This window comes from Vulpes lagopus, chromosome 10 (assembly GCF_018345385.1).
Source record: "Vulpes lagopus strain Blue_001 chromosome 10, ASM1834538v1, whole genome shotgun sequence".
NCBI lineage: Eukaryota > Metazoa > Chordata > Mammalia > Carnivora > Canidae > Vulpes > Vulpes lagopus.
The window spans coordinates 17,862,420-17,890,358 of NC_054833.1; the positions used below are offsets into that span (position 1 = coordinate 17,862,420).

The 27,939-nt window shown below is 38.1% G+C and overlaps 1 protein-coding gene across 8 annotated transcripts; it reads left to right on the plus strand.

The window, feature by feature from the left end:
* The first annotated feature begins 1,286 nt into the window (after positions 1-1,286).
* On the plus strand, positions 1,287-27,939 carry SLC35B3 (solute carrier family 35 member B3). 8 transcript variants are annotated; one of them, XM_041771267.1, is made up of 12 exons: positions 1,290-1,401; positions 4,697-4,828; positions 6,526-6,661; positions 8,593-8,886; positions 11,113-11,234; positions 15,003-15,157; positions 16,393-16,500; positions 20,683-20,780; positions 22,988-23,080; positions 23,494-23,605; positions 26,242-26,311; positions 27,323-27,939. In XM_041771267.1, exons 4-12 carry the CDS (start codon positions 8,686-8,688, stop codon positions 27,471-27,473), a joined length of 1,110 nt encoding a protein of 369 aa, XP_041627201.1. In that variant the 5' UTR covers positions 1,290-1,401; positions 4,697-4,828; positions 6,526-6,661; positions 8,593-8,685; the 3' UTR covers positions 27,474-27,939. The 8 variants fall into 8 exon arrangements, 5 of the variants coding, with proteins under 5 accessions (XP_041627196.1, XP_041627198.1, XP_041627201.1 ...); XM_041771264.1 differs by lacking the exon at positions 4,697-4,828 and having other exon boundaries at positions 1,289-1,401; XM_041771263.1 differs by lacking the exon at positions 1,290-1,401 and having other exon boundaries at positions 3,597-4,828.

Below are 27,939 nucleotides of genomic sequence, written 5' to 3' on the forward strand. Positions count from 1 at the left end.
TGTCACTTACTGTTTCTTTAAGGAAATTAAAATTCTCTAAGTCTTAATTTCAACATGTATAAAACGCTGATAACACTGACCTTGTACGAGGTTGGTAAGGATTTAAAAAAAAAAAAAAAAAAAAAAAACTCCAGCCAAACTCACCACTTACGGTAGGCATTAGCGGCTACTCTTTCATATAAACCCTCACACCCGATGCAAAATACAAGTGCTGCCCTTTCCGTATAATGCTTGTGAAATTTTAATTTTTTTCTTTTATTTATGATAGTCAGAGAGAGAGAGGCAGAGATCCCGCTTGTGAAATTTTAAAAGCTGCACATAACTGCCTGGGTTCTAGCTAAAAATATCTCTTATCCCATCTCGGTGTTTATGTCATTGCATCTCAGTGCAGACCTAGCCCTATATGCAGGATGCGTGCTTAGTTGTGACGACTGGTAGAGCTACGGGGTTTACATTCCAAGCAGTAAGAGGCACCGTGGAAACAATGCCAGAGGGATCCCTGGGTGGCGCAGCGGTTGGGCGCCTGCCTTTGGCCCAGGGCGCGATCCTGGAGACCCGGGATCGAATCCCACGTCGGGCTCCCGGTGCATGGAGCCTGCTTCTCCCTCTGCCTGTGTCTCTGCCTCCCCTCTCTCTCTCTCTCTCTCTCTCTCTCTCTCTCTCTCTCTCTCTCTCTCTGACTATCATAAAAAAAGAAACAATGCCAGCGACCTTGGTGCAACCTTGGTGCCACGTGGCAAGGTGAAGTTGCTGTAGCTACGGGGTGAATTGTAACGTCAGAAGCAACCCAGGTGCGCCCACCTGGACACCTTCAGCAGAAGCAGGTGCGAGTCAGGCAAGCGCATCAAAACGGAGACAGGTAAGGGTGACTACGCCGGTCTCGTTTGGACCAAGAAGAGGGAACTCCAGGGTTTCTAAATCCAGGTTCAACCTTCTCCACTAGGCTTCTTTCCCAAATTTCAGATTTCCGCGCAGGGCTCGTGGTCTCTGGCACGGCGGTCTACAGGGGGGTGAGGCACAGGCAGCGCCAGCCGCAGCACCGGGGAGGCTGCAGAGGCTCCCAGCCCCGCAACAGGCGAGCGCCGATCGTCGGATGAGAACGCTCGACCGGATCGACGCTCCCCGCTCCCGAGCGCGGAAGGGCGGCCCTCGCGCCGCCAGGCCCACTACGCTCCCGCCGCCTTTCGGAGAGCACGGAGCATGCGCGAGGGCTGACCGCGCCCCGCCCCGCCCCGCCCCCCGAGGGCCCAGGCCGCCCAGGGGGCGGGGCGGCACAACCGCGCACGCGCGCGGAGACACGTAGGCGGAAGTGGCGCGCGGGCGCCGGCGATGCGAGCCCCCTGCGAGGAGGCGGCGACGGCGGTGGAAAGCGCAGGAGTAGGCGGAGAGGAGAAGAAGGAGGTGATGGCGACGGACCCGGGAGGGGGAGACGCTCCGTCGGGCTGGCGCCACTCGGGCTGCGGTCACCGTTTCGGGTGACGGCCGGCCCTGGAGTGGACGTGTCCCCCCTCCCCTCCGACCCTTCGCCGCGTGTGGGGCCCGACCCCCCCCCCCCCCCGGAGAATCTTGGCACAGTTTATCCTCCTCTCCGAGGAGCGTGCGGGGTCGGGATGGAGAGCCCGGTGACTGCCTTCGTTACAGGGCGGAAACCTGCGGGCGCGGCTCTGGGGAGCAGTCCCGGCGCCTCCCCGCCCTCTCCCCGCCCTGCGGCTGGCTGGCACTGCCCCAGGCCCTGTCTGTGGGCTCAGCCCTCCGGGAGGGCCTTGTAGGCTCATCGCCAGGGGAACCGGAGAACCGCCCGTGGCCTGGGCTCCCAAGACTGCATCTGGGAGCTACTTCCGGGTTCTGTGCTAGCTGGGGGGACTTGGGGTCATCTGCTGGCCGCGTGATTTGTAGCGCAAGGTGCTCGTTCTTGCAAGGTGCTGGTTCTTGCCAGGTGCTCGTTCTTGCCAGGTGCTGGTTCTTGCAAGGTGCTGGTTCTTGCAAGGTGCTCGTTCTTGCCAGGTGGTGGTTCTTGCAAGGTGCTCGTTCTTGCCAGGTGCTGGTTCTTGCAAGGTGCTGGTTCTTGCAAGGTGCTCGTTCTTGCCAGGTGGTGGTTCTTGCAAGGTGCTCGTTCTTGCAAGGTGCTGGTTCTTGCCAGGTGCTGGTTCTTGCAAGGTGCTCATTCTTGCCAGGTTTTGGTTCTTGCAAGGTGCTGGTTCTTGCAAGGTGCTCGTTCTTGCCAGGTGGTGGTTCTTGCAAGGTGCTTGTTCTTGCAAGGTGCTGGTTCTTGCCAGGTGCTAGTTCTTGCAAGGTGCTCGTTCTTGCCAGGTGCTCGTTCTTGCCAGGTGCTGGTTCTTGCAAGGTGCTGCTTCTTGCAAGGTGCTCGTTCTTGCCAGGTGCTGGTTCTTGCCAGTTGCTGGTTCTTGCAAGATGCTCGTTCTTGCCAGTTGCTGGTTCTTGCAAGATCCTCGTTCTTGCCAGGTGCTCGTTCTTGCCAGGTGCTCGTTCTTGCCAGGTGCTCGTTCTTGCAAGGTGCTCGTTCTTGCCAGGTGCTGGTTCTTGCAAGATGCTCATTCTTGCCAGGTGCTGGTTCTTGCAAGGTGCTCGTTCTTGCCAGGTGGTGGTTCTTGCCAGGTGCTCGTTCTTGCCAGGTGCTCGTTCTTGCAAGGTGCTCGTTCTTGCCAGGTGCTGGTTCTTGCAAGGTACTCGTTCTTGCCAGGTAGTGGTTCTTGCAAGGTGCTCGTTCTTGCCAGGTTCTGGTTCTTGCAAGGTGCTCATTCTTGCCAGGTTTTGGTTCTTGCAAGGTGCTGGTTCTTGCAAGGTGCTCGTTCTTGCCAGGTGGTGGTTCTTGCAAGGTGCTTGTTCTTGCAAGGTGCTGGTTCTTGCCAGGTGCTAGTTCTTGCAAGGTGCTCATTCTTGCCAGGTTTTGGTTCTTGCAAGGTGCTGGTTCTTGCAAGGTGCTCGTTCTTGCCAGGTGGTGGTTCTTGCAAGGTGCTTGTTCTTGCAAGGTGCTGGTTCTTGCCAGGTGCTAGTTCTTGCAAGGTGCTCGTTCTTGCCAGGTGCTCGTTCTTGCCAGGTGCTGGTTCTTGCAAGGTGCTGCTTCTTGCAAGGTGCTCGTTCTTGCCAGGTGCTGGTTCTTGCCAGTTGCTGGTTCTTGCAAGATGCTCGTTCTTGCCAGTTGCTGGTTCTTGCAAGATCCTCGTTCTTGCCAGGTGCTCGTTCTTGCCAGGTGCTCGTTCTTGCCAGGTGCTCGTTCTTGCAAGGTGCTCGTTCTTGCCAGGTGCTGGTTCTTGCAAGATGCTCATTCTTGCCAGGTGCTGGTTCTTGCGAGGTGCTCGTTCTTGCCAGGTGCTGGTTCTTGCCATGTGCTCGTTCTTGCAAGGTGCTCGTTCTTCCCAGGTGCTGGTTCTTGCAAGGTGCTGGTTCTTGCCAGGTGCTCGTTCTTGCAAAGTGCTCGTTCTTGCCAGGTTATTACGTCTATCACCTAAACTTCCCCTAGACGTCATGCAGATCCTCCAGTTTCTGCAGCTTAAATTTCTCCCCCCACCACCACCTTATTTTTCTTTTAAAGAAACACTGAAAGAAAGTGGAATGCTTGCTTTGCTTTGCTAACGGAGGGTTTTGGTTTTTGGTTTTTGGTTTTTTAGCGTTGGTGGGGTATCTGCATTTCTTCTATGGTAGGATCTCAGAAGTTGAGAATCGGTTTTTGGATTCATGCTTTCCTGAGTGGATTGGGATAGTTTGGGACTTTGAAGAGAGAGTTAGGGCAGCATCTGAAAACGATTTAGACAAAGTGTTATTTGTACTTAATCTCCTAATATTGTATCAAATCCTAAATTTAGATTTATCCCTTGGGAAAAAAAATAGACCGTCAAAAATTAGCTCCCTGTTTCTTGAGCCTTGTGTAATTAAGTGTGTACGAAGAAATGAGACCGAAATCTTGTTTTCCGTTGTTTTATACTCATAACCCCCATAGGTCCCAGTGAATATTTAGAGTCCACTTCATATATAGTGTGGCAAGATCATTTGTGACCTTGAGTGTGACAAAATTACAGAATCAAATCTGTTCGGGTCATTTGCACTATAATGACAAAACTGCCTCATACGCTACCCTTTCCAAGTGGGAGACTCTTCTAAAGGTTGGAAAAACCTAGATTAAGAAATCAACTGAAATGATTTTTGACTTAAGTAGGTCATTTTAAATCAGTGCTATCACCAGTTATTTGACTTCTAAATATCAGTATGTGCTAGAAATCCTGCCTTTTAATTCCGTTTTAGCAGCTATTTGGTACCACCAAGTAGTGTTAAGTCTCTGTCTTTTCTTTAGGAAGAGACCTCAGGCAGTGATTCACACCTGTGGGTTTTTTGTTCCGAGTTTCAAGGGTTACTGTGAGCTTCTAAAGCAAAGCAAAATATTGATCCTTTGATTTGATTTGATTTTTCCTGTAACAAAAGGACACTGGCCTAGTTTCTTTAGATGTTGATTAGTAACCGTCATTAATGTCTGAAATGGAAGGCATATGGCAAACATTTAGGATCACAGTTACTGGGTATCAGAGTTTACAGTATCTTCCTTCATCAGTCACATGATCTGACCAGTGATGTTCTCATTAATAAAAGTGCATCCTAAATGCACGGCCTTGCAGGGCAGATTATCTGGTGCTGGGACATCAAGTAAGCAAAGGAAATGAATTTATTTCCATGTTCATTTCAGATGCTTTGTGGGAAATTTCAGTGGCGATGTCAATATTTTGGCACAGATGTCCAAGAAGTGACAGTGCTGGAGGGATTTAACTCTACATGTCCATGTCCGGCACAGAACTGCGGCTCCTAAGATTGCCAATAGGTGTGTTAAAAGCAGCAAATGGTCGGCAAGGAGCAGGATCCTGTTGATTAAAACGGTGCTTACTAAAGTGCAATAGAGTCCTTCGTTTCCTATTTCACTATGTGCAGAAACAGTGAAAATGGTTTGGTCTCTTCCCTGAAGGATTTCATAAGCTTGTGAGAGAAGCAGACCTAAAAAAGTTACGCCGTTATGACCTAGGTATTTGTAAAAATATCTGTAAAGTGCTAGGAGAGTCCTGAGAATCAACCAGCTTATAATGTATAGGACTTTAATCAGAAGTGCAGCATACTGAGCATTCATGTTGAGCAGCGTGAAAGGGATCAGAAAGGGAAGAAGAGATTAAACAGGCTAATCTAGTGATCTACACAAGAGAAAACAGCTACTAATGGTAGGGTCAGAAACAGATTCTCGGTGTAGTTATGGATGTAGAGTCATCAGGAACCTTGGCAAAACATAGAATGTGGAGAAAAGGAAAGGATCTAATAAAATGCCAGTAAATGAGATTGGGAATATAGGAAGAGCAGGTTTGTTTGGAGGGGAACATAATGAGTTCACTTATGGACACTTAAAATGAGGTTTCAGTGAAAATCATGAGTAGAAATGCTTTTGAAGAAGCCTTTGGAAATAGAGAGAAGTCTGGGTTGGAAATCCAGATTAATATTTCTAGCTGCACATCAAAAGGGTGATGAATCCGTGTCAGCAGACCATGTCACACTAGCAAGTTCTAAAAGTTAAAGGACAGCCAACATTTGTGGTCTGTCTGACTGTATGCCAGGCACTTTTACATTTATTTCATGAAGTCCTAACAAAAATTCTATGCTAGGCACTTTTTTTTACCCCCCTTTCAAAGATGTACAGCCTAACGTTCAAAAAGGTTAAGTAATTTGCCCAAGGCTTTTCAGCTAATCAGGAGCAAAGCTGGGTTTTGAAGTCAGATTTGTCAAAATCTAAAGCATAGGGAAAGCGCCATTCTGTACAGCTTTCTGATAACGATAGCTGTAATTTTATTGAGTCATTACAGTATGCCAGCCGTTTTGCTAAGTTAAAAACACCTCAGCAGAAGGTGATTGGGGGAGAAATTTTGGAAACAATAAAAACAGGAAAGAAGTCTTCTATTCTCTCCGCATAAACATATAATCATTATTTGTACATTCCCAACCTCTGTTTTCTGTACGATATTTAGCATTGCTCATGAAGTTTGCCAGAGTACCTTTGAAAAATTGTATTCAGGTAGACAGCAAAGTGATTGCAAGGTGGGGTGTTGAGGGCATCCAGGGCAAGGGCCAGTTTATTTGGTTCATCTGAGTATTTCGGTGCAGAGTATGCTATGGATACCAAGGATGCAGAGACAAGTAAGATTTGAGTCTTGCCTTTCCAGTGTTCTTCTCTCCCAACTGTGGGGATTAAGGAGAGTATCACAAAAGAAGGAAAACTAAAGTTTATTTCAAATCCTGACCTAGAGGAAGAAGACATTAAGGCTGAAAGGCCATCATGAACATAAGGCAAGGGTGTTTAAAAGTCCATGGTGTATTTCGGGAATGCGATAGTAGTTCATTGTGGGCAGTTCAGGGCTTGATTGAAAGAGGTAGAGGGTGGAGAAGTTTACCTGGGGCCAGATTTATTTGAATAGTACTCTATAGCCATGCCTGCACACATGGAAAGTAGTTACTTGGGTTTTTGTTTCTTCTACATTCAAGATCATTTAAAGCATGATCTATAAAGAAAGTCAGATCTCAAGGGTATCCTGCAAGATGACTTAAAAAGTCTTAACTCAGAGATGACTGATTGAAGCAGTGTGGGAAGGAAGAACGATATATAAAGAAGAAGAAACAGGTAAAGGAATAGAAATACAGTAAAACTTTTTAAAATTATGCTTTTTTCTATTTAGAAATTTGGCAGGTGCTCTGTAAAAAAAAAAAAAAAAAAAAAGTATTCTTTGATGCCTGAGTATTGTTAGTTACAAGTTGCAGTCCGAACCTTGGTCTGAATTTAAATTACTGAGGGTGGCCTCCTTAATCTCTGTAACCAGCAAAGGAGAAGTGATCATGAAGAAGTGACTAATTCTTGCCATTTTAAGCCCTCATGACAGTTTCTTTTAAAAAGATTTCCAAATCTGTCAAAAATATCCTTATCTATCCTCTTTCCTCAACTACTATAAATTTTAGTTCCCATTGGGATTGTAACAAACAGCCTTTTCTAGGAAGATAATTTTTTCATCATAAGTTTGTTCTTTAATTGTCATAATTTTTCACTCTCTCCTCAACTTTTACATGGAACTCATTCTTCGGTTTATATAAATCCGAAGAGAAACTGACAATCATATACGGAGCCCTCGTGATTTTTTTTTCACAGTCTTGACAGAAAATGTTTCCCAACTTTTTCTAATCCCAGAGGCTTCTTTATTTCTTTTTAATAAAACAGTTATATAGAGGTATAATTTTATACAAAAAAAAAAACGTACATGTATAACATACACAAATTTAATGAGTCTGGACATACACATGCACCTGTGATACCATCACCATAATGATCAAAGTAATGCACATTTGTCACCTCCAGAACCTTCCATATTTCCCCATTTGTGTGTGTGTGTGTGTGTGTGTTTGTGTTTAAGAATGTTTACCATGGTACCTACCTCTTAACAAATTTTTAAGTGCACACCACTGTGTTAACTGTGGGCACTATGTCATAGCAGGTCTCTGGAATTTACTTATCTTGTTTAACTGTAATTGGATATTCATTGAACAACAACTCCCCAAAAACTTTTTATTTTTTTTTTTTTATTTTTTTTTTTTTAAGATTTTATTTATTTATTCATGATAGTCACACAGAGAGAGACAGAGAGGCAGAGACACAGGCAGAGGGAGAAGCAGGCTCCATGCACCGGGAGCCCGATGTGGGATTCGATCCCAGGTCTCCAGGATCGCGCCCTGGGCCAAAGGCAGGCGCCAAACCGCTGCGCCACCCAGGGATCCCTCCCCAAAAACTTTTTAAATTAAAATGAGGGCAGCCTGGGTGGCTCAGCGGTTTAGCGCCGCCTTCAGCCCAGGGTGTGATCCCAGAGACCCTCATCGGGCTCCCTTCATGGATCCTGCTTCTCCCTCTGCCTGTGTCTCTGCCTCTGCCTCTCTCTGTGTGTCTCATGAATAAATAAATACAATCTTTAATAAATAAATAAAAATTAATGATTTTCTCCAAAGAAAACTTTTTTTAACCTAAGAAATGCTGTTGCTAAAGCATATTATCCTTTCTATTATCTCGGATAAATCTAGGTTTTTTAAGTAACGTATACTTGTTTATTTTAAAACATCATTAGCAAATGCATTTTAGAATTGGCTTAATATTTAATGGAGTATCAGCTCTTTTCTGCAATCAAAGATTGACTTTAATGTTAAAGATGTTACTCAAACTTCATGGACTTTAGAAATTATATGCTTAATACATATAAAACCATAATAAAAACATACTTCTATGATGAAATAAACACTAAAAAAAAAAAAAAAGAAACACCAAGTTAGCTTTTGATTTTTGCTGTGGAAATGAGAATGGCACATATTTAGTGATGTATTGATCTTTATCAGGTGAAGATAAATTGGAGAGTAGACCTTGGTTTTGATTGCTTAGAAGCTTGAATATAGGAATTAATATATTAACATCCAGAGAGGATGACATTTACCTGTATAATTTTAAACTGTGATATGAAATATTTGGAGCATAGTATCTTATCCAAATGTTTTGCTTTAATTGCTTATTTCCTTCTTTAGGACTTGCCTCAGCAAGCACAAGAAACACTGAACAAAGGAGAGGAAACCAACAAAGATAATTTTAGAAGCACTGAATGCAGCAAAACAAGAACAATGGATCTCAAGTTCAACAACTCCAGGAAATACATTTCTATCAGTGTCCCTCCCAAAACACAGACAATGTCACCACACATCAAGTCAATAGATGACATTGTAGTGCTTGGCATAAATCTCAGCAGATTTAACAAACTTACTCAGTTTTTCATATGTGTTGCTGGAGTTTTTGTATTTTACCTAATTTATGGATATTTACAGGTAAAAAAGTTATTTACAAGATGCTAATTATTTGTAACAATTGAGGTCAATATGGGCATTACTACTAGTTTTGTCCAAGATATTTTTCCTTACAGGATGCCACTTTATTCACATTTTTTTTAGTTTTTTACTATAGAAAATAGTTCTTAAAAGTCTGCTACTTTTAGCAGAGATCAAAATTTCATAGTTAAATATTTCAGATGGGGAGCAGCAAACAGACAATCTTAAAAAAATTATGAAAAAATTGAAACATGTTAAACAATATAGGTAATGATTGCACCCATATGTTTCTAAAAGACAGTGATTCAAGTCTCCACTGGTATTTTAGAACATAATTCTCGAATAAATTGAATAATAACACAAAAGCCATAATCTAGTCCATTGTTGATCCTTGGAGCTCAGTAATAAATGCTCCCTTTTGAAGAAGTCTATCAGGACACTTTATAGTTTTCCAGGAGATGTCTTTAATCCTATACTATCTAAATTGTTCTTTTTATAAAGCACCTGTTGTGTTCTCATTCTTTTTTGGCTTCCTCTTCAAATCTAATTTTGTCAGAACCTTATTTTTCTGTGCAAAACACCTCTTCACCTGTGCAAAACATTTCTAACATTGCCACAATTTGTCTCCAATTTGTACTATGTTATGGGATAGTTATATACATTTGACAAGCAGCAAATTTCTGGCCTTCAAAGACATGGCTGGATGGGTGAGGAGCCATGCTAATATGAACACTGTTTGGATAGGGACTACTATTCCTAATGGTCAGTTCATTAGTATTTCAGCCATTACCAGCTCTGCTTTTTTATGCAGCTTTCTAATGTGAGAAAATCCATTATAATTCAAGAAATAGAAAGGGATGTGGTTTGTTGAAACACAGTTAATATTTCTGGTATTGTTTAGGATTAATCAGAATGATCTTAAAAATTATTGTACTCTTTCCCATTGTTCTATAGAGATAAAATATAAAAGGAAGTGTAAATAAAGAAAATGGTGGAATTGACTATTTCTTAGTTTGTAAAAATGCTATGAGGAGTATTAGTGTAAAACTAAAACATGAATTAAAAATCTTAATATTTATAGTAACTAATTTCCCCACTAGATGATGATACAAACATTCAGATATCACAATGAAGAACGATGAAAAATAGTAAATTTTGTTAAATACAGATTTCAGTTTCTTGTTGAGAAATTTTTTTATTCTTCAGAATACCATTATTACCAAATAATTTGGGTACAGTTAACCATTGTGAAGGAAAATGAATTAGAAATTTACCCTACAAATTTTATTAATCTTTTTCCGTTTAATGATCAGAGATTTTTAACTTGTAAGATATGCAAAGCTTTTAAAATTAAATAAATATTACTTTCACTTTGTGAAAACGGACATTGCTACTAACTCTTACATATAATAGCATGTTAAAATAAAGAAAATGGGGTTTTGTTAGCTGCATATATACAGTATAGTGAAATCTATCTGAATGCTACCATATGTAATAAAGCTATTTTCATATTTTATAGTTTTTATGCCAGAAAAATCCTAAATATCTTTCAGATTTATTGCATATGAAATCTAAATTCAGGGAATTACCCTATCCTAAATATACAAAATCTAGTTCAGAGTCTGTGGTGGGGGGAGTGATTTATTGTCTTACTTAAGTAAGACTTAACAAGTCTTCTTAGTGGCTTATTAACAGTTAATGGAATGTTGCTTCATGATAGAACATTATGTATTGACAAAGTAACCATTTCCTTTACAAGGAGAAATTTTGCATAATGTGTGGCACAGATATTCCCAAAAAATAATATTATTGGTTTCAACTGATTAAATTCCTATAGAAAAATAAGCCGGAGATAATAGACTCTTAATGAAATATATTTGTGATAAAGTAAATGAGTCCTTGAACCAGCTACCTTTCACATTGTTGGGGCAATTGTTAATTTTGGCATGTTAAAAAAAGAAAAGCCTGGGATAACTGCTTTATACTTATCCCTCCCTCCCTTTACTTTCTCACCTGTATATCTAGTATCAGGTCTTTGAAACGGCCTCCTGAATTTCTCTAATTTTACCTCTGAGAAGCCTTGTGATTTTAGTGTTTATTTTATGTATTATGTTTTGTTGTTGGGGGTGAGGCTTGAGTTCTTTTAAAATGTCGTGTTTATATGAATTTATTGTGAGAAAATTGGTCTGCCCTGGAACTTAACAGTACTCATGTATCTTTTGACAGGAATTAATATTTTCAATGGAGGGTTTTAAGTCCTATGGCTGGTACCTTACGTTAGTACAGTTTGCATTTTACTCCTTATTTGGCCTAATAGAACTTCAGCTTATTCAGGACAAAAGGAGAAGGTATGTGGTTTTTATTTTTTTTTTGAGTGTTAAGTTCATTAGTAATAAATTTTTTGTTTTGCTCCTTGGAAACAGGGAGTGTATTATACATGAAATATATACATTTGCAATTAATAAAACATATCTAATGCCCCAAGGTTTTTATCAGTATAACCAACTTATTAAAAAGTATTAAGTATATTTCCATTGTACACTGAGAAAAAGTAGTCTTGTAGTGTTATGTTACTAGAAAAATGTAGTTTAGGTTCAACTTACAGTAAATGTATCTTCTTGAAACAGGAGAAAGTACTCAGATTTACATACGTGTTCTTGTAAATTTAACTGAACTGCGTGTGATTACTGAAAGATTGACAGTGCTACTAAAAGATCAAAGTGGTGAAATGAACAATCAGTGCCATTTTTATAGCGGTTTTTTAAATGTACAGCTAATGTTTTGTTTCATGGGATATATTCCATTTAACATTGCCTTATGATGTCCAGTCACTGAGACTGCATGTTTAGACATCAGAAATTTCATAGCATGCCTTTTCATCAGAACCAAAGGAGTTTGACATTTGACTTGACTATCTAGATTTGAGAAAGATCTCAAAATATTTTTAAAGATCTATAGAACAATATGCAATGCAAACCTGATTATAAACAAGAGGAGGTTAGGAAATTGAATGTAACTTCTTGGTAATGTAAATGTGGTTATCCTGTCATATCAGACTCTAAGATGTGAATATTTCATGTATACACTATGCAGTTTAAATGTATCAAGGAGCTATAATACTAATATCCTGTCTTCATTGATAGAGGTGTTTAGTCTTTCCAAAAAAAAAAAAATTAAATATATATTCACAGCTACTGTTTTTTCTTAAAAACTGTTTTTGAGATTCGTAACTCAAAGTAACTATAAAATTTTAAGTGTTTAAGTATTCCTTCATATTTCTAATTTTACCCCTCAACCTCTCTTTATTGCCAGTAAATTATTATAGCAGTGATAGTAAAAAATGTTTGAATCTGAGGATAGCATCTGTATTATTTTCATGTTCTGAAACTGCAGTACTCAGCCATACAGGTAATAAGATAGAAAGAATTAAATAGGGGATCCCTGGGTGGCGCAGCGGTTTGGCGCCTGCCTTTGGCCCAGGGCGCGATTCTGGAGACCCGGGATCGAGTCCCACATCGGGCTTCCGGTGCATGGAGCCTGCTTCTCCTTCCGCCTGTGTCTCTGCCTCTCTCTCTCTCTGTAACTATCATAAATAAATAAAAAATTAAAAAAAAAAAAAAAAGAAAGAATTAAATATATCTGTCAAGACTAATGTATAGGAAAGCATGATGATTCATTACCAGTTACAAACTGCTGGACCTCTGTTTCCAAAGTAAAGGAACCTAATGCTATCTTTGTAAAATGGAAAGTGACACAAAGATACACCCCCTTCAAAAAAGATACACTTCTAGGGGTGGCTGAGTCAGGTAAGCATCCAACTCTGGATCTCGGGTCAGAACTTGATCTCCGGGTCCTAAGTATTGGGATCCACACTGAGCATGGAGCCTACTTTAAAAAAAAAAAGAAAAAAAAAAAAAAAAGGTAACACCTCTCTCTCATCTACGCTAATGAAATAGGGAATGGGCTTCCAGCCATGTTTATCCCAACCCTTAAATCAAATGACCATAACAGTTTTAAAGTTAAAATAATTTGTGTTTGATTTAAACAGAAATGAAGGAGTATAGGAGAAGAATTTACAGATGTATAATAAATATAATTATGAACTGAAACCTTTTCATTTCCAAAGCACATTAAAAACATTTTTAGAAAAAGCTATCAAAGGTATGTTACAGTGAAAATATGCTCAATCATATATTTCTGAATTTAAGTGGCACTGCTCTTTAGACCTTTAGACAGCCAAACTCTTGGCTTAGTTTTTTTTTTTCTTTCTTTCTTTCTTTCTTTCTTTCTTTCTTTTTTCCTGTTTATATGAATACCTACATACTTGAAAGAATAAAGGATTTGGAGTCAGAAAACATGTATTTGAGTCTTGGCACAGCTTCTAATTAATTCTCCTAAGACCTCAGGGGAGTTTCTTAAATTCTCTGACATTTGAGGATCAAATGTGGTAATGTGCAGGGAGCATATTGTAAGCCCTACCACCCTAAATACACTACTTGCTATTTTTTACCAAAGTTACATTGAAACTGTGTTATAGCTTTGGGTGAAGTTTTAAAAAAGGAGATATGTCAAATTGGTGTCAAAGGAGCTATTGAAAGTCACAATCACACACACACACACACACACACACACACACCCTGCCTAAAGAAGTAAGAAATTGGGATATTAAATAGAACGGGAAGATGATGAATCTAACCTCCTGGTCTCACCGTTGAGCAAACACACCTCGAGGAGAACTGGGGTTTTCATGAGACTGTACAATAAGTTTCTCTCAGAGTTGTGACCCTCTGAATAGAGGTCTCCTGAATTTTAGGCTGGATTTCTTTCTAACCTGTGTTGTGCTATCTCCATCATCACCATTCCTTATGATTTGTTTCTGATTTCAGTATTTTGTATTTTGTTTTTTGTTTTTCTGGCCACAGTTTATCTCCGAGGGAATTTGATCAACCATGACTTCTGTCATTACTTGGAGGAGTAGTGCTGTCCTCCCCTGATGATACCTCACTGAGGGTTAAACCCCACAGACAGCATGTAAATCCGTGTTTGTGTACATTGGTGCATATGTGCATGCCACATTATTTCCACATGGACTTTAAACGTTGACTACTGTATTAGCAGTTGAGTAGGAACAGCCTCGAAATTGAAATATAAGTGGAAAAGATACATTTTAATTGAATTTTCCAGTAAATTATTTTGCCTTATATCTAGCCAAGTAAAAAATATGGAAGAATTTTGTGGTCTTGATTTAAACAGGAACACAGATCCCTAAATGGAAGCTACTTCTAAGTATGCAGCATAATCTGATTATGTGAGTAGTACTTCATGTGTTAGTCACACCAGTGTACAAGATTATTTTAGGCCATTAAATATCTAGTCAAAGCGAGCATATGCTTGGAATAATAGCTCAAAATTCTGAAGATGCCAAATTAAAAACCCCTTTAGGAAATTCCAATAGGACCCAAAGTAGCGATTTGGGGTCATGAGGAGAGAATCAGATTCTTCATCTTGAAGTTGATTATTGTTAACATCTTATGGAATACAGGGTTAGAGTTGAATCTTAAAACAATGCAGTAATAAAAAGTGTATTTAGAGTTTTAAGCTACTGTGTTCTTTTTCTGGAGATAAACTGCTCAGGTTATTTTAGCAGAAGCGCTGAGTATATTTTTCCTAATGCTAGATGGGAACATTAGGCAACAGAACAACACTTTAGAAGTTGAAAATTAGTTAAGGTGCCTTTTGCCACAGTGGAGGTCAATATTGTTTAAAATTCAACTCTTTTTTTCTAAATTTAGTAGAGATAGTTTTTGTATATATAGATAGAGCAGCTATTAAAAAAACTCTTACCAACATTTTCTATCAGTAAGAATCTTTAACTCTGGTACACCGTTTTTCCACACAGTTGACAGTTCTCATTTGTGATTAATTAAATAAGGGTAAATTGTTGTTTTTACCAACATTCTTTTATACAAGTGTGATAACTTCTAAAATAGTGCTTCTTCACCAATATTGCTAGAAATATTCAACAGAAACTAGACATTTGCACATTGTAAACACATTATCTTACAATAGTATGAATTGGGTCCCGAAATGAAGGTTTTAAAAATTGTCTTTTACAGAATACCAGGAAAAACCTACATGATAATAGCTTTTCTAACTGTGGGTACTATGGGGTTATCAAATACTTCCTTGGGCTACCTGAATTATCCTACCCAAGTCATCTTCAAGTGCTGCAAATTGATTCCTGTTATGCTAGGAGGAGTTTTTATTCAAGGTATAGTAATGATATATTTTCATACTGTTTGAAACTAATAGGATATGTTATGACATCTAGCATTAGGAAAAACATTAAACTCCAATTTCATTGAACATTCTCGGTCTTGGAACAATTCTGAGTGACATCTTATAAAAATAAGGTATTCTAAAATATACCCTACTATTCGAAATCAGTGATTCATACTTGAGAAAAATAAAAAGAGTATTTTGTTGTTTTTTTTCTTTTAATCTGGAATCTACCACATTTCCAGAAATACCGCATATTGAAGGCATAGCTCAGAAATACCTGGAAATCTCCCTTTTTCAATTCTTTCATTCTTCTGTTCCTGAGGACTCCTCCCTCTGCCTTCATTAAACAACTGGACAATTCTTGCAATGAAATAAAACTTGACCTGAGCAGAGCTGCCTTTTTTTTTTTTTTCCACCAACTCTTCTGGCTTGTTGGCTTTCTAGAGCCCCAACTAAGTTATAAGCTATGTGAAGTTAGGAGTGAAAGAGGAAGCAGTAATAGCAAATGGAACAAGTTTTTGTTGTAGTTGTGTTTTGATAATGAAATGTCCCTGTATCACTGAAGTTCTTATATCGCCTAACTTCATTTTTGACATTCAGCGCCTTCTCACAAAAGCCCTTTGCAATGAAAGTATGTATGTCAGCTGCTTCACATACAATTTCAGGGTCACTGTTCATACAGGAAAAAGTAGAGACCAATCCCTATTAGAAACCACATGCATGTATATTTCCTTAGCGATCCTTAAGAAAAAGTCACACTACATGATTTTATTATTGAAATGTGGATATACTCCAACAGGTTAATTCTCACCAATCTAGGAGTTATCCAGTTATCGTAGTTGCAAACTTCAACAGTCATAATCTGAATAATTGCTCTGGTTACTTTGAAAATATATAAGCTATAAGAAAATTCATACCTTCTATTATATGTGAGGTAAAGGAAGCACTCGTGTCCACAAACTTTAAATGTTCATATTTCCTCACTACCCTAATATATAAAGTAGGACTTTATATCTGACTTACAAGGACATGTTGGTGCTCATTGGTCATTTAATTCTCAAAAGCCCTTCTATGACTACTTCAGGCATTGATCTATGTGTTCTTCATATATTTTTGACTTTGGATATAAAAAGCACACCCTGCTCTACTTGGTTAGACACAGATCTAAAATTGTGCCAAGTGGCCATTTGTGTAATGAGGTTGGCTTACATTTATTTTACACAGGGAAACGTTATAATATTGCAGACGTGTCTGCTGCAGTATGTATGAGTCTTGGCCTGATATGGTTCACCCTGGCTGACAGCACGATTGCACCAAATTTCAACCTGACAGGTAAGGAAATTATTCATACCACTGGATTTTGCAGACATTTTGGTGCAACAATTTCATAGGGATTTCAAATGATGATATGACATCTGTGATTTCATATCTGACATAAAGCTTTCAGACTTTCCATATAAGACATAGTAAAAATATTACAGTTATGGAAATGTAAGAGTTGTTTTTAGTGCTCTTGTATTTTGACCTGACAAGAGGCTGTTCGGCCAGTCAAAATCATCTGTGATCGAGTACGTGATAAAGCAGTTTCTCATGGGCTGATTGGGAGTATGCATATGCATTATAAGAGAATCAAAGTAATTTTTTTATTTTTTTAAAAAAACTGAAATTGTATGTTTATCATTGTGTTAGCTAAAGAGGAAAGTTATGCTGTATGTTAATATTGAACTGTGTACTCTAAATATAGTTAGAATCATAAAGTGCTTAAACTTTCCACTGTGAAGTTAGCCCACAGTGTGCCAGGTGGAGTTTTATAAATAAAATTTAGAACTTTCACAGGCAGAATAGGTATTATAGTACATTTAGATCTAAAGAAGAATAAATGTGTTCGAATATTGTTTTTATTCTAAATACCTTGAAGAGAAATTCTTCTATATACAGTATTGTCATTCTTATACTGTTGAGTTTTATTCATAAGCTTATTATCATCCTATCTCCTAGACTGACAGAAACGGTATTTAAAATACCTAGATGTGGGCAACCCAGGTGGCTCAGCGGTTTAGCTGTACTTCAGCCCAGGGTGTGATCCTAGAGACCTGGGATTGAGTCCCACGTCAGGCTCCCTGCATGGAGCCTGCTTCTCCCTCTGCCTGTGTTCCCCTCTCTCTCTCTCTCTCTCTCTGTGTGTGTGTGTGTGTGTGTGTGTGTGTGTGTGTGTTTCATGAATAAATAAAATCTTTAAAAAATAAAAATAAAATACCTAGATGTTTGGGGAGGGGGACTCTTTGTGGCAGGAGGAGGAAAAGGTACAGGTGAAGATGATGTCACCCAAGGCTTCAGACTGCATCATGGAGAGTTCCTGTGGCCAGGCAGAAAACAGCGAAAAGCCCAATGCTGAGGATGTGGTGACTGTCATCAAGGGGAAAGCGGAGGAAGTAGAGCTTCTGGTGGAGAAGGTGGACATGATTATCAGTAACTGGATGGGCTACTGCCTCTTCTACAGGTCAGTGCTCAATGTGGTGCTCTATACCCCAGACAAGTGACTGGCACCTGGTGGCTTAATCTTTCCAGACTGAGCCACACTGTACGTGACAGCCATTAAAGACCAGCAGTACGAAGACAACAAGATCCACTGGTGGGAGAAAGTACATGGCTTTAACGTGTCTTGTGTCAGAGATGTGGCCATCAAGAAGCCCCTGGTGGATCCCAAGCAGCTGGTCACTGACACCTGCCTTATAAAGAAGGTGGACATCTAGACTGTCAAGGTGGGACACCTGACCTTCACTTCTCCCTTCTGCCTGCAAGTGAAGTGGAACACCCTGTGGCCTGCTTCAACATCCAAGTTCACTCACTGCTACAAAAGGATGGGCTCCTCCACCAGCCCCAAGTCCCTGTGCATACACTAGAAGCAGACAGTGTTCTACATGGGGGACTACCTAACAGTGAACACAGGCAAAAAGATCTTTGGCATCACTGATGTTTGGCTCAGTGCCAAGAATAATCACAACCTAGACTTCACCATCGACCTGGATTTCATGGGCCAGCTGTGTGAGTTTTCCTGCTCTACTCACTACCAGATGCACTGAGGTGGCACCTGGTTTCTCCCACCCCTGCTGGGCCAGCCCAGAATGGCTCCAGCGGCGGTGATGTTCTTAGGCAGTTTTGGGATTTCCCCATTGTCTCTTCCCTCCCTCAGAAGGGGGTCTTGGGGGCATGGGCTGGGGAGGGCACACCTTGACTGTTTTTCATAAATTTACTGTATGGTTACATTTATGCCAGTAAATCCTCAGCTGGGGGAAAAAAAAGAAAAAGAAAATAAAAAGAGGTATTCAGAGGAACTCTGAGAAACAGAGGAAACATTTTTAATTATTCATGAGAAAAAATATTACATAACAAAGACTCAAAATTTTTACTGGCTATTAGTTTGCTTTCTTTACTTACCTTGTTAACCAGCCTAAGTTAATGGATTAAATGTACAGTAGAGCTTTTTGCAGCAACCCTTTAACCAGAAGATTTGGGACTTATTCCATCTCTTTCAACTTTGATGGTTCACAGTACAAGTGATCATTACTTCAATGAGTCTTTCTCTGAGAAAGCAGGTTATAGTTACAGATGTGTCTGACATGGTTTAGATTTTTTTCAGCACTACTTCAAGTCAGCAACCCTAAAGGGAAGATTATATATGAAGACGACTGAGGCAATTGATTCTTTCACTTTTGAAAAAGCAGTTCTAGAGAAGGCACAGAACTTGCAGTCAGAGACCTGGCTTCAAATTCTGTTCAGATCACTTAAAATTATAACCATGGGTAAATTGCCAGACACTGTAATGCTTCCCCTTTAAAACAGAGATAATGATGATAGCTTGCCTCACACAAGGGCAGTGGGAGGACAGTTGACTGAGGTCATGGGCTAATGGATATGAAAGCTCACGCACATACAGGGCGCAAGGGTGATGATAATGATGGGATGAGGTGGTGTCACTGGTCCTGCAACTTCTCATGGTGCTGTAGTGCTAGCACATTCTGACTCCCATGGAGATGTTTGGTAAGAGAATGAGAACCTAATACTTCATCATTAAGAATAATTGATGAGCACTTATCACAGTTCCTGATATAATGCAATATATTATCTAAAGGAGATTAGATTGACTATTAAGATAGTTAATAGTCATATTAGACACAGATATAATAGACAATAGACATAAATAAAACTTAGAATGTATGAAGTGAATATATTAGAATTTACTTATTCAGATAAATGTCTGCCTTTAAATATTCCCTTCAGGGTGCAATTCAGGTATTTTCACACCATTGTCATTGTTCAGAACATTTTTGGAATAGCCTGTTAGGAGCTAGGATACTATATTCAACAGCTTGTCTTTTTGTTTCAAGGACAGATTTGGCATTTGAAATAAGTAAAAGAGCATTCAGAATTACTGGATAAAAATGTACGATTGGGTACTAATTACCACAAGGTTAGACGATCAAAAGGCAAATTGAAGAGTATGAAGACTTGAAAGTTCTCAATTAAGTGCACACACACTTACATGTATTTTTCTGTTCCTTGTGATTGCTTATACATTGTTTAAGAAAAATGCAAATGGGAAGCTTCCTTAAATTTGATCAGACTCCCAGAAGTAACTCAGGCTGCCTTTTATGTTTTCTGTAAAGCACCATGGTGGTGAGCAGTGCCTCAAACACTTGGAGTTAACAGCTTGCTCTCAGGTTGACATGCACATTTGCATGAGTGTTAATTTCCAGATTTGTTTATTGCCAATTGTACCTGTTATTATAACCTATTGTTATTAAGTAACAGTATTACTTAAATTGTTCAAAAACAATTTAAGAAGAGAATTGTTTCTGTTAATTGAAACAATTCGGTTGACTAGTCAATAAAATCACTATTAAGTATGGAAGAAACAACTGTAAAAAGAGCGGAATATCCTATAAGTGTGAAAGGATTCTGCTCCCCAACTGTTTGAGAAGTTCTTGTGTTTCCCATGTGCTTGTAAACAAAAACAACCAGGGAAGCATTAGCAGCGTGTGTTATGAGTATGGTTTATACAGAAGAGAAAGTGCAGAATTTTTGTTAGGACCCTTACTCAGAAGACTGGTTACTGCATGCATGTTTATGTGTCTTAATAACGTAGGTAATTAAAAAATGATTTTCATCGGTCCTCAGTCCTGATAGAGGTCCTAAGAGTTTCTTCTGTATTTGTTTAATACAGTATTCCTTTGAAACATTTCATCTAACTTAAAGACAAAACTATTATTTGATATAATAGTGAAACAGTGTGACAACGTTAACATACTTCATTAGCATCAGCTATTTTTTTTTTTTAACATCATATATGTGCCGATTAGAGCTGGTTGTGAATAAAAACCGTTAACTTCTACTGAGACAGTGTGATTTAAGATCTGCTTTTCGTTTTTCAGCCCAATTAAATTTCTGGTGAATCTTGATTATCATTCACATGTTTAAATAAGGAGGTTATGTTTTTCTCATGCTTTCTTGAAGGGGTGATTCTTATTTCGCTGGCACTATGTGCAGATGCTGTCATTGGAAATGTCCAAGAGAAAGCTATGAAACTGCATAATGCTTCTAATTCAGAAATGGTAAGTACTCCTGTGCTTTTTCCTCGTAGCAGACAGACTCCAGAGTGGTGCTGTGCTTAATTTTATGAAATATTTGTGGTAGTGAAGACTTGCATGGCATTTTTAAACTAGTTTGTCATCATTATTTTCATAAAAGTAATACATTCAAACATTATGAGAAACCAAAAGTAAATATACTACTACCCCTGCTAAGCATTTGATAATTTTTTTTTCTTATTTATAGTTTTTTATGTATTAAAAGAAATCCTTTGTTACATCACTTTTCTCCTCTCTTTGTATTTGGTATTATTTTTCATTTAGAAGTTTGTAATTTTATTGTAGTTTATCTTTTATCTTTTCCTTCATGGCTTCTGGCTACTTCTTATGATTGATAAGGGCTTTCCCAATTCTGAAGGTGTAAGAATTTTACCCATGTTTTTTATTCATTTTATGGTTTCCTTTTTAATTAATTTTTTCTTTTCTTTTCTTTTTTTTTTTTTTTTTTTTGTGAGAGAGAGAGAATGAGAGAAGGGACAGAGGGAGAGAGAGAGAGAGAATCTTAAGCTGGCTCTGTGCCCAGATCCCACAACCCTGATCATGACCTGAGCCAAATCAGGAGTCGGACACTTAACTGACTGAGCCACCCAGGCACCCCTAATTAAATCTTTGATCCATCCAGAGCTTTAAAAAATTTTTCTTCCATATGTCTATCCATTTGTCCTAATAACATTTATTAAAAATCCACTTTTCCAGCTTAAATGCCTTCTTTATCATATCATATTCTAATGTAGGATTCAGAATTGTATTCTTTTGAATTTATTTCTGCACCAGAACCATATGATGAGTGCAGCTTTATCATACGTTTACCATCTGTCGGGACTAGGATCATTCCTTTTGTTTTTCAGAATATTACTACCAGTAGTTATTCTTGGGTGTTCTTATCCCCAAATAAACTAGAAAATCCTATTGTTACTGTGATTGGTATGGATTTGAATTATAAGTTAATTTAGGGAGAATGGCACCTATACACTAGTCTTTCAGTCCAAGAATAAGGTATGACTTTTCTTTTATTCAAGAGGCTTTAAAGTGTCCTTTAGATTTAAAAAAAAAAAAATTTTCATATAAATCCAGCATATTTCTTACTGAACTTAATTGTTAGGGGTTTCATCTTTTTGCTGTTGTTAACTGGAGATAATGCCCTTTCTTTCATTATATTTCTTCCTGGTTGGTATTTGTATATAGGAAAGTTATTGTGTGTGTGTTTACGTTAATTTTATAGCCAACCCCTTGCTAGACAGCATACCAGAGTAAGGGTGTATAGGAATGGTCTTTCCAGTTACTTTGTCACCACAGTGGGCATCTTTAAGAAGTCTTCAATCTTGGTCAGAAGTTTTCTTGATCATTATCAGCATTCTTCCTAGATAAGGTAAAGATAAGAGAATTAAGGCAGTGGAAGTAGCTAGAAAGTTACTATACAATACAGTGGTTAAGAGCTGAGACTCTGGGCTAAGATCACATCATTTATATCCTAGCATTATGAGCTCTCTTATTGGGGGAAAGTGACTTACTATCTCTGATTTTTTAGTTTATCTGCAGATTGAGGAGTGATCATTAAGAGTGTCTGACTCAAAGTCTGGTTGTGAGAAGTTAAGTGGGATAATTCACGTAGAGCATTTGTAGCACAGTACCCACCACTTCACAAGTGTGCAAGTGTGATGACAGAGCCCCTGCTTATTGTGCTTATGAGGAGTATAAGGAACTGGGATAGAAAGATTAGTAGGAAAACTGGGAAATCAAGCAATAGATATGCTATATCCTCCTTATTTTCATTATCTGTTAATATCTTTACAAACTTAATGTTTGGACTTCATGATGTTTAATAAATAACTTTAGAGTTGTTTTATGTATATTTTTGGAACTCCAAAATTCAAATGTGGTTCAAGTTCAGTAATCAAGCCTGGCAAAAAAATGAGTATTATGTAATTATATATGTGAAAGGATCAGTACTACTGTATTATGATGTACATAAAATGAGTTGTAAACTTATAAACAGGATCTAATCATCATCTCCAGAAAGCTAGGCCATATTGACACAGTGATGTAACTTAAAAAATGACTTGCTCTTCAGATTTAATTGAATAGATTAATTGAGTCATATATTGAAAATTCTTCATTTTCTGCCTTTGGTTTGATAGCATTTTTTTCCACTTTGTTTTTATCTACCGTAGGTTTTGTATTCATATTCAATTGGTTTTGTGTACATTTTATTGGGATTGACATGCACTAGTGGATTAGGCCCTGCAGTAACATTTTGTTCAAAGGTAAACACTAATCACATTTTTTAAAATAAACATCTTCCATTAAATAGTTCCCTCTGTATTTCTTTATATTTCTTGTTCAAAAAGATTCTATTTATGTAATTTGATAACTCCTTTAATGTATGCAGATCAGAAATTATTTCAGAAATGAAATTATTTATATTTAAATTTATTTTATCCTTGCTCTACCCTATAAGTTAATTTTTAAGCGATTCATAATGTAAAAGTTGGGGATTTTTAATTTCATCATTGTTTTTCCATTAAATCAGAACTAAATAAGAATCTTTGCTTGACTGCATTGTTGAATGGCTTATTATTGCTCAGGAAGTTGATTAAAATCTGTAGTTTTATTTCATTTGTAATACCTCAGGGTTTGTTTTGCATTTTCCTAACAGTCTTTTTTTTATATGTTGCAGAATCCAATTCAGACCTATGGTTATGCTTTCCTTTTTTCCCTCACTGGGTATTTTGGAATCTCCTTTGTTCTGGCTTTGATTAAAATTTTCGGTGCACTTCTTGCTGTAACAGGTAGGAATGATATACCTGCTTAGATTATTAAATAAGCATTTAAATTTTCTCTGATGTTCCTTTTCAAAAGATATGGGCAACATCTACTCTGCACTAAGGAAACTGTCAGACTTTATCCATTTATCTTTTTGGCCTATATTTCTTTAAAATTCTAAAGAAAATGATGTTTGCTCATAATTTTTTATTTGAAGGGTTTAATTTTAAAAATAAAATATATACATATATCTAAATATTAACTTTTAAATACATTAAAAGGACTTTTTATTAAAAAGTACCCTCGGAGAAGAAAATCCTGCTTTTATATACAGTTTTAATTTATAACTGAAAAACCCCCATTTTGATGCACTTAAAGTATGGTAGGTATATTTTAAACAAAGCTTTTTGGACCTTTCATTTGTACACTTTCTAGAGCATTAACCAGATTAGTCTTTCTTGTCCCTAATAATTATCATGTACCTGCTTTATGCAGGAACTTTGCTTGGCACTTTAGAGGAGCGGTAGTTGTATTTGTTTGCTTTGGAGGAATCAGGAGAACAGATGAGGGGTTACAAGTGAGGCCAGTGAGGAGGATAGATGACTGTGTGTGCTAACCTTGTGTCATTTTCCAAGTGAATGGTCCAGATAAACAAATACTCTCAGCATCTCCCATATGGAGAGAGACCTGAGTAAAACCCAGGATTGGAAGCAGGGTGGCCTGCCATGAAGTGTGCTGGATTGGGATGTGAGAGAAGGAGACCCAGGCCCAGCTCTGATGACCTGTGATCTGGAGAGTAATTCTGTCCTCTTCTCTGGGCTTCATTTCTCTCTCGTAAAGAGACTGGTTTGGACTTGACCATGTCTATCAGAGATACGTAGGATTTACATCATAATGCATAAATGCTTTAGTCATTTACCTGATTTTAATATTTTGTAGTTTTAGGGGGATACTTATTTACTACAGAGTAAATTAAGCAAAAGAATAAATACTTCTCTTTATATAAAAATATACTTGATTTCTAATGGGTCTCTATACTTGTTCACACATGACTCCCTTTTTTGTTTATTTATTTATGACTCCTCTTTTTAAAGTTTACATAGCTAATGGTAAACAGAGGGCATGTAATTATAGATCAGGGCCTATCCATAATCTGTCAAGTCATCTCATGCTACCAAGAAAGATTGCAAATTCATATACTAAGCTCAAGTTCCAATTTTGCTTATAAAATAATAATTATTCAAAAAAGATTTGATAATAATTGATATGTATTGATTAAACCCTGTGATTGTATAAAAAAATGTGAGATGCAGTTCTTGTTAGGTGCAGACAGGTTTATTTCTGTCTTGTGTAAAAGAAATTTAGCCATAATAATAATAGCCAGCATGCATATAACCCTTATTATGTACCAGGAGCCGTTTTACATACATTATTCATGTTGATCTCACAATAATCCCATAATGAAGTAGGTACTGTTATTGTTGCATTTTCCAAAGGGTAAACTGAGGCACAGGGAGGTGAAGTGACCTGTCCAGTAGTCAACCAGCTAGTCAGTTGCAGAATTAGGATTCAAGTGAGGCAGTCTGGCTCCCAATGTGTGCTCTTAACCCACATGCTATACTGCCTGCTGAGCTCATGTGGTGACTCCACGCTCATTAGGAAACCAGGTTCCTTCTGTCTTCTCTGCCATCTTCATCTTCATTTCAGCCAGTGGGATGGGAGATGATGAAGAACATACCTTTTCATGGAATCTTCCTAGAACATACCTTTCCTAGAAATAGAATTTCTGCTCACTTTTCATTGGCTCAAACCTCATCATATGACCAGACCTGACTGTAGGAAAGTCTGGAAGGCATGTCCAGGTATAAATAGGGGTCCCTTTACCAACAGACAAGGAAAAATAGATTTGGAGAATCAGGCTCTGATAATGTGTTTTCAAAACAAATTCTTCATTTGGAATTCATTTATTCATGCCTTGGATAATAAGTGTCAGGAGCCACAGAGTCCAGGATTATAGGATGAATAAGACAAGGAACTAAGAGACACAGTCGAGAGGGAGGGTAGCAACTGATAATGCAAAGTGGCAGAAGGCTACGATGGAGATATATGCCAAGGTGCTACCTCTACCTGGACAGGAAGAGGGTTTCAAGCCTGACAGCAGATTTTAGGCTGCTTATAGTACTTGAAAGACAGGTAAAAGTTAATGCAGACTTGTAAAGAGGACTGTAAAGATTATTCATGGTCTTACCCAGGGATGACCGCTATTAAAATGTTAGTGTGTGCTTTAGCTTATTACTGCTTTTAAAGACTAACCCCTGCTCTCCCTAACCATAGCTTCCTTGGGAAAGCCTATCTTTCCTGCCAGACTAAGTGTCTCTAAGGGATGACCTGCCTCCCTAGTATACTAGCATAGCCCTTTATCAAGTACTTATTACAGTTGTACTTTAACCGTATGGTTTAATGTCTATACTCCTACTAGACTGTAAACTCCATGGTAGCAGCAACAGTAACTTTCTGTTTGGTTTTTGTTTTCCATTGTTTTCTTGGTGTGTCACATAGATCTTGGCACATAGTAGGTTCTGTAAATATTTGTTGAAAATAATTTCCAAAATATTACCAAGATGGTAGGTACATTCTAAGCCAACCTTTTTTCTCCCTACAGTGACAACAGGAAGAAAAGCCATGACCATTGTACTTTCATTTATGTTCTTTGCTAAACCATTCACATTTCAGTAAGTACTTTTTAATTCAACAAGTTTCTCTACTTGTAGATACCTGGCTTCACATTTACTCCTAAGCAGCCTTAATTTCCTTATAAAGTATCAGTTTCATATGGAACCCTAGTTTATTGATGTATCTTCTGCTTCAAAATGTTATTATTTTGAAGAAATCATATTATAACCACAGTCCTAACGCCGTTGTGACCTGTTTCCAGTATAAATGAACGTGAGTGACATCTTAAGATAAGGGATTGCACCTTGCCCTCGTATATACTCACATATGTACAAAACCATATATATATAGTTTTTAAAGTTAAGTTTAACTCTACCTCAACAATGGAGTTGAGGTAGATAATTATTCTATATAAGTTTATTTAGTTTATGACTTATTATAAAGTATTTACTGTTTTCTTGACTGTCTAGTGTGTGTTTGGAATCAATATCATTTAAATTTATGCTGCTTGGTAATTAAGAAGGTTCAAACCTAGCAATTATCAATGTATAAACTTAAAGATAACCACAAAATAAATTTCAGTCACTGTATTTTCTATAAATTAATTTCTCTTTCCCCATGTGCTAGGTATACATTATAGCAGTCTAGCCAATTCCCCTACTTTCTCAGGACGTGCTTCTTTTTATCTCTTTATACTCCACCCAACTGGGATAAAGAGTTGGACCGCCAGACTGGATTCCCAAGATGGCCATTGGCAGATTGACATATTCAGTGCTTTAAGTATATTCTTCAGACTGTTGATGTGGACTTAAATTTGCTATTATCTTCAAAATTCAGATGAACTACATTTAGCATTTTATCCAGTCTCTCTGTATATACTTAACATAAGTGATATGGAATTCTATCTAATCTGATCTAAAAATACTGTTTTTTGTTTTAATGCTATTGTAGATTTCCAGTAGAAAATTTTATTTTATTGCAGAATTACTGTGAACTCATCACCAAGTTCTGTGGTTAACAATAAACTGTTACCATGATATTAACACTCTTTTTCTTCTTTCTCCTCTTAGGTACGTGTGGTCTGGTTTGTTAGTTGTCCTCGGTATATTTCTCAATGTTTACAGCAAAAATATGGATAAAATAAGACTACCATCACTGTATGATCTGATAAACAAAACACTGGAAATGAGAAAGTCAAGGACGTTGGCACAAACTGTGTAGGGAGTGGTTCGTCCTCTTTAAAATAGAATTCTAAGGGAACAATCATCAAATAATTAATTTTCCAAAGGGATTATTACAAAAACCAAAGGATCTGAAGGCATGCTATCCTTTTGTGGATAGGTCACCTGTGAAGTCAGCCTCTTCCTCAGAGCACTTGTTTAACTGTTTGACTTCTGAAGCAATCAAGAGAGCCACATTTGCCACACCTTAGAATAAAATGTCAGTGTGAAGGACTCATCTTAGCAGTCTGTTGAGAATTTCACTGGAAGTGGACCATGCTGCAAAACTAATTGGGTATCATTATGATATATCAAAGAAATTGATATAATAATATCAATTAATTGTTTTGTCTTCATTCCATTTTGTTGCTGTTATTTAAATGATTCTCTGTTATAAGAGTGAACAGATGATTTAAAGTCTAGAAAGAATTTCATTATAATAAAAATTATTCTGTGATTTTTTTTAA

Bases quoted from the DNA above. Each gene is read 5' to 3' on its own strand.
- SLC35B3 (XM_041771262.1), top strand. From the start codon at position 1,330: ATGCGAGCCCCCTGCGAGGAGGCGGCGACGGCGGTGGAAAGCGCAGGA. The intron at 23,081-23,493 runs GTAAACACTAAT...TATATGTTGCAG, and splicing joins CAGTAACATTTTGTTCAAAG to AATCCAATTCAGACCTATGG. The intron at 23,606-26,241 runs GTAGGAATGATA...TTCTCCCTACAG, and splicing joins TGCACTTCTTGCTGTAACAG to TGACAACAGGAAGAAAAGCC.